The sequence below is a fragment of the Triticum urartu genome, chromosome 4A, assembly GCF_056163025.1.
Source record: "Triticum urartu cultivar PI428250 chromosome 4A, HENAU_Tu73, whole genome shotgun sequence".
Taxonomy (NCBI): domain Eukaryota; kingdom Viridiplantae; phylum Streptophyta; class Magnoliopsida; order Poales; family Poaceae; genus Triticum; species Triticum urartu.
In genome coordinates this window covers 543,523,983-543,530,310 of record NC_141876.1, presented here as the reverse complement: position 1 = coordinate 543,530,310, position 6,328 = coordinate 543,523,983, and the positions used below count along the sequence as shown (strand labels likewise).

General features: G+C 49.4%; 1 protein-coding gene across 1 annotated transcript; it reads right to left on the bottom strand.

Moving 5' to 3' along the window:
- On the bottom strand, window positions 1-3,597 carry LOC125552674 (NADH dehydrogenase [ubiquinone] 1 alpha subcomplex subunit 13-B). The gene is made up of 3 exons (XM_048716305.2): window positions 3,180-3,597; window positions 529-600; window positions 1-449 (listed from the first exon to the last, which is right to left on the bottom strand). Exons 1-3 carry the CDS (start codon window positions 3,392-3,394, stop codon window positions 305-307), a joined length of 432 nt encoding a protein of 143 aa, XP_048572262.1. The 5' UTR covers window positions 3,395-3,597; the 3' UTR covers window positions 1-304.
- Between the last annotated feature and the right edge of the window lie 2,731 nt (window positions 3,598-6,328).

Genomic DNA, 6,328 nt, shown 5'->3' with positions numbered 1-6,328 from the left:
TGACAAAAAAGGAATAGTATATCCATGTTCAATGCCGCAACTGAAAGAAAGACAAGAGTCAAAATAGCCGTAGCAATACAAAGACACGTTACATCAACAAAAGAAGATGGTTCATATAAAGACCAAAGCCGGCTTGCTCTGTCCAATTATTAGCCATTCAAATTCCGTCAACAGAAGAAACACACGACGAGTGCTCAAGTATGTATTCCTCGTAGCAAATTTCGGGGTATCCAGGTCTGAAAGCCTTATTCATGCCATCAAGGCACGACGCCATCCTCGATGGGCTGAAGCAAGACCTTGGACCTTACCAAACCTCTGGACGCAGCTCACCGGTTGCAGGAGGCATCCATTTCCCAGAATTGTACACGCTCTCACCGACTTTCCATCCAGGAACATTTTTCATGATCCTCGCTTCCTCCTCAAGATACTTCTTCCATTCTTTGACAAATCTGCACGAGAATCAAAGACCTCATGTCTTCGGTAGATGATAGGGATGAATGAAAATGGCATACATTGTCGATCAAGTACCTTTCATCCTCTTCAGCTTGGAGCATCGGCAGTATAGCACTACGGGCAGCGATTTTCTCCTCCTTCAGTGCACTGCGCACACAAAATTCCACACCATGAAGGCTAACATACAAATAACACATGGATGGGAAAACAACCCGTACTAACAAGCATTCAAGACTCTGAAGCTAACAGAAAGTCAGAAACATAAAGTTGGACGTGACGGTAACTAATGACTACCAAGAATTGCAGAAGCAATAACAGAAACATATAAAATGGAGTGACAGTAACTAATAACTACCAATAATTGCAGAGCAATAACAGAAACAAATAAAATGGATCTAACAGTAACTAATAACTACCAATAATTGCAAAGCAATAACAGAAACAAATAAAAGGATCTGACGTAACCAATAACTACCATGAATTGAAGAGCAATGAAGCATGACCAGAAGATAAGGATCCCAGGTGATTTCAGCATAAATAAAATAGAGAAAATCAGCACAATTTCGTAACAAAATAAAATGAAGCACGGATATAGACTTCACATGTTTAACGGCAAATACAGAGCAAGGACACATAACAGGAATGCACATCCGGTTGTTACGCTTGTGTTTCTTAAAAGTTTATCCATCAGGAAAAACTGATGTTTACTTGTTTAGATAGACTGGATGATTGTCATAAATTGCTGCAATGACTACATAATCTATTTTCTTAACTGAACCTAGCAGCCCATTAGTAACCATGTGAATAATCAACCAGTTTAAATTCCAGAGATGCTGAATGAAGGAAACAATACCCTGGACCTTGAATTTTTGCCTGAGCATGAGCTCATTAATCAATCTCGAAGCCCAAAACTGTCAAAAACGCACCTCAAACTCTCCAAACTAGCAGTTGAAAGCCTCACCCAACAGGCGCGAACTAGAGCAACAAATAGGTAGGAAGAGGCTTACGTTGAACTTGGTTTGCACAGATATGCACTGTGACGCGCTCACCATCATGCAGCTGTAAGGTATGGCAGCGGTGGATGACGGCAACACGTCTTCACTAAAGAAACTTCGGGGAGAGGAATCGTAAGGGTTCACTGAGTAGCGTTGATGTGCAGTAGGGAGAGGACAATTTGAGGTTTTTGTCTAAGGCTGCTTGCCCAATAGCGAAGATGAAGGGATTGCAAGCTGATGTACAGCATTACATGTGACTATGTGAGACCCATCCGACCCACTGCAATGTCATGTAAAAACCACGATTGGAATGAGGCAAAGGTGGCAAAAGGATTAGTTTAGGATTTTTAAGGTTTCCTTTTAGGCGGTTTTGGAGTTCCATTGCTGGAAGAGGGTCCAACTACATTGCACTGGCAATAAACTTATTGATATGATCATGACTTCGCAATTGTACTGTGATTCTTGCCTATCTCGATGTAATCTCAGTCTGGTTGATGTTTAAGGCTGCTCTAATGAGACCTTTAGGCATGTCTCTCCTGGATGATGGCATCTGAACCACATTCCCAGACTATTATTCTTGTACTACCTCTGCTGGCACGGTTGATTCTATTAATGAATATCCAAGGGCAATCTCCTCTTTCTGGAAAATCGACTCACATGGTACTATGGTAGTAGTTCAAGGTTGAGGCATGGAATTTTTATTTTTTATAAAATGAACGAGACAAACCTACAAAATTAATAAGCTATAGTTTCCACAAAACCACATCAGTTTAATCTAAATATTGAGCGGCATTGCTACAGCATAGGCAAGCTGATTTGTCAACTGTGGGATTCCCTGAGACCCATGTTCCGGTGGTGGAGTGCTACGCAGGCTGGAGTAGCCGTGGAGCAAAGCTGAAGGCAGAGCCAGCATCAGTGACTTAACTGACTTCATCGGACCAGTGGTGGAGACGATGCGTGAGGGCACCGCAGATCGCAATGAGGGCTATTGAGATGGTGCTAAAGGGTGGATATATGATGTCAAGGCGAGTGGATGCCATGGAGGCCAGGAGGGAGGAGTGGTGGCGAATGATGCAAGTCGGCTGTTAAAAAAATGCAGTCGCTTTTGTATTAGGCACAACCATGTTACTACATTAGTGAAAACTGTCAGCTCAAATTAATGTTCACATTAGGTTTCTGACACTCTAATTCATTATCTGAGTTATGCTACAAGTCTAGAACCCATCGTTCATAGTTCTTTATAAAGGAATCAACAGGCAGACTGGGCCTGGCTCCTCATCAATAAAATCTTCTAAATTCATGTTCTCCATAAATTAGCTAATTAGATGTTAAAGTATGTTGAATAGCATCAACTTAGAGCAGCTGCAAAGGGATGAAGTGGCATATCAATCGGAATGTGACGCATCCATTTGCATATGAACATAAAGTTATTTCTTAGAAACATGCCATCTTCTAATAATGCAGGTCCTTGCTAGTTGCTACTAGTACAAGTACTAATACCATATATCAGTGCATCATTGTCCAGATATGATCTACAATTATCTAAATACATTTCAAACGAAACCAGCCGCAGCAATTCAATTGAACTAACGCGAGAATGTATCCGACGGAGGCAAGGGAAGCAGCCATGCGAGACCGATCTGCGACCGGCGCCCGCTTCGATTGAAATGGTGACTGGCACACGCACGGAAGAGACAGATCGACGTGCAGGGCAGGCAGGCGGGCACTTACCGGCGGACCTTGTTCCCCTGCCCGACCTGGTACATGCCCCAGGAGAAGGCGCCGAAGGTGGTGAGGAAGAGGGCGATGGCGCTGGGGCCCTTGTTGGGGATGCGGCGCGCGTAGCGCACGGGCGCGAACCCGCCGGGCGGCGGCCCGTCCTGCAGCACCGGCATGTCCTTGACGCTCGCCATCCCCGGCTTGTTCCGCACCATCGACTCCGTCATCTTGGCTCCGATCCGGGAAGGTCGCCACCGGCGCGGGAGGAAGCGGCCGCGGATCTGGGGCTCCGGCGGGAGGCCGAGCGATTGGGAGCGCGGATGTCGCTAGGGTTAGTGGCGGGTGCGAGCGATTTGGGGGAGCCTGGTGGTGGTGGGAGGAATCGCCTCGTCCCAGTGACTCTGTCAGCGAGTGTGGGTAGTGGGTAAATTCGTCACTCTCCAGGGTCTCTTCCGGAAGAGTTTGCATGGGCCTGTGGAGACGCGCTGGTGGGCTTTGGGTAACAAGCTTATTACTGGGGCCTGACGAGCACTTCGATTTTGCGACTGAGTTGCTCTCAAAAAAGAAATGCAGACGGCGGTTTCTCAAAAAAAAAGTTGCAGACGGCTAACATCTAAAAAAACAAAAACAAAAAAAGGCGGCTGCAGCCGGTTGATCTTGCCGTCAGATCTACTGCACGTAGCCGTTCATTCTCATGCTCGCAGCAACGCAACACCCGTGTCTTCCTTCTGTCGCGGTACCCCCATGACCCGATGGCGCTGCATTGAAACACCCCCGTGACAAGGCGATGCACCATTCAAACATCGGCGGCTCGGTGATGCTTCATTGTAACTCCGGTGCCCCCCCCCCCCCCCCCCCCCGCCCGGCTGATGCTCCATTGAAGCACCGGTGGCTCCTGATGATGCTTCATCGCAACACCGGTGCCCCGGTGATGCTCCATTGAGGCACCGGCGTCGCGCAAGCAGCTCGTGAATGTTGCGTTGAGCACCATCACCAATCCCCCCCCCCCCCAATCTCAGCCATGGATGTTGTGTTGCGATGCAGCGTCTCGGCAACGTCGATGGCTGAGTCGACCTCTGGCGGGGCATTCTGGTGTGCGACGTGCTCAACGAGGTGGATCCGGTGTTGCGTCTCATCAAGCTGCCGGAGCCGATGCCCCGCAACGAGCGGTGGTTTGGGGGAACCGTCGGTCGGTCATGCCGGGACGTCATCTGCGTTGGAGACCTCATCAGTTTCGTCGAGGTAGAGTATCACCAGGAAGACAACGACGAAGACTGCTGCTACATTGGCGGTGAGGTCGATAAGGGTTGGAAGGCCACGGGGTGGAACATGCTCGTTTCTTCCAACGATTGCTCCGGGTGGCAACAGGGCTTCGTCGTGGACACCGACGACGTTGTGGTGGCCGACGAAGCATGCCATGATATCTTGCCTAAGATGTGGGATGTCAAGGCCGAGAAGATGTCCTTGAACAAGCTCGTTTGCACTGCTCCCACCCTGAGCATGGATGATGGTGTGTTTTTCATGAAGCCGCCGTATAACCCTAACCCTGTGAAATGGCACGCTGCTATCAACGCGATGGGGGATTCAGTGTAGTTTGTGTTTTACATTGCTGATGGGAAACATTGTGAGCATAGTCCCTGTGCCGTCTCCAAATACCTCAAAAACATTCAGTAGCTGTAAAGATTGGAAGAGGTGGCGGATCGTTTTGTGAGAAGATTCAGCAGCCGGATGGCAACCATTTGCTTATGGTGGGTGGCGAGTTGTGTACCAGCATTGTGTTGTGAGAAAAGTATGTTTTTGTCCCTCAAATTCCTCAAAAATATACACTTGGTCCCTTAAGAATTTTTAGGAGACATTTGGTCCTTCAAGTCCTCAAAACCAGGTAAGTTTCGTCATACTCCTGGTTTATGTGGAAAGTGTTGGGGAACGTAGCAGAATTTAAAATTTTCTACGCATCACCAAGATCAATCTATGGAGTTATCTAGCAATGAGGGAAAGGGGAGTGCATCTACATACCCTTGTAGATCGCGAGCGGAAGCGTTCAAGAGAACGGGATTGATGGAGTCGTACTCGTCGTGATCCAAATCACCGATGACCTAGCGCCGAACGGACGACACCTCCGCGTTCAACACACGTACGGTTGGGAAGACGTCTCCTCCTTCTTGATCCAGCAAGGGTGAAGGAGAGATTGATGGAGATCCAGCAGCACGACGGCGTGGTGGTGGAAACAGCGGTGATCTCGGCAGGGCTTCGCCAAGCTTAGCGAGAGGGAGAGGTGTCACGGGAGGGAGAGGGAGGCGCCAGGGGCTAGGGTGTTGCTGCCCTCCCTCCCCCACTATATATAGGGCCCCTAAGGGGGGGCGCCGGCCCTAGAGATTGGATCTCAAGGGGGGGCGGCGGCCAAGGGGGTGGCTTGCCCCCCAAGCCAAGTGGGGCGCCCCCCACCCGTAGGGTTTCCAACCCTAGGCGCAGGGGGAGGCCCAAGGGGGGCGCACCAGCCCACCAGGGGCTGGTTACCTTCCCCACTTCAGCCCATGGGGCCCTCCGGGATAGGTGGCCCCACCCCGTGGACCCCCGGGACCCTTCCGGTGGTCCCGGTACAATACCGGTGACCCCTGAAACTTTCTCGGTGGACGAAACTGGACTTCCTATATACAATTCTTCACCTCGGGACCATTCCGGAACTCCTCGTGACGTCCGGGATCTCATCCGGGACTCCGAACAACTTTCGGGTTACCGCATACTAATATCTCAACAACCCTAGCGTCACCGAACCTTAAGTGTGTAGACCCTACGGGTTCGGGAGACACGCAGACATGACCGAGACGACTCTCCGATCAATAACCAACAGCGGGATCTGAATACCCATGTTGGCTCCCACATGCTCCTCGATGATCTCTTCGGATGAACCACGATGTCGAGGATTCAATCAATCCCGTATACAATTCCCTTTGTCAATCGGTACGTTACTCGCCCGAGACTCGATCGTCGGTATCCCAATACCTCGTTCAATCTCGTTACCGGCAAGTCACTTTACTCGTACCATAATGCATGATCCCGTAATCAACCACTTGGTCATATTGAGCTCATTATGATGATGCATTACCGAGTGGTCCCAAGAGATACCTCTCCGTCATACGGAGTGACAAATCCCAATCTCG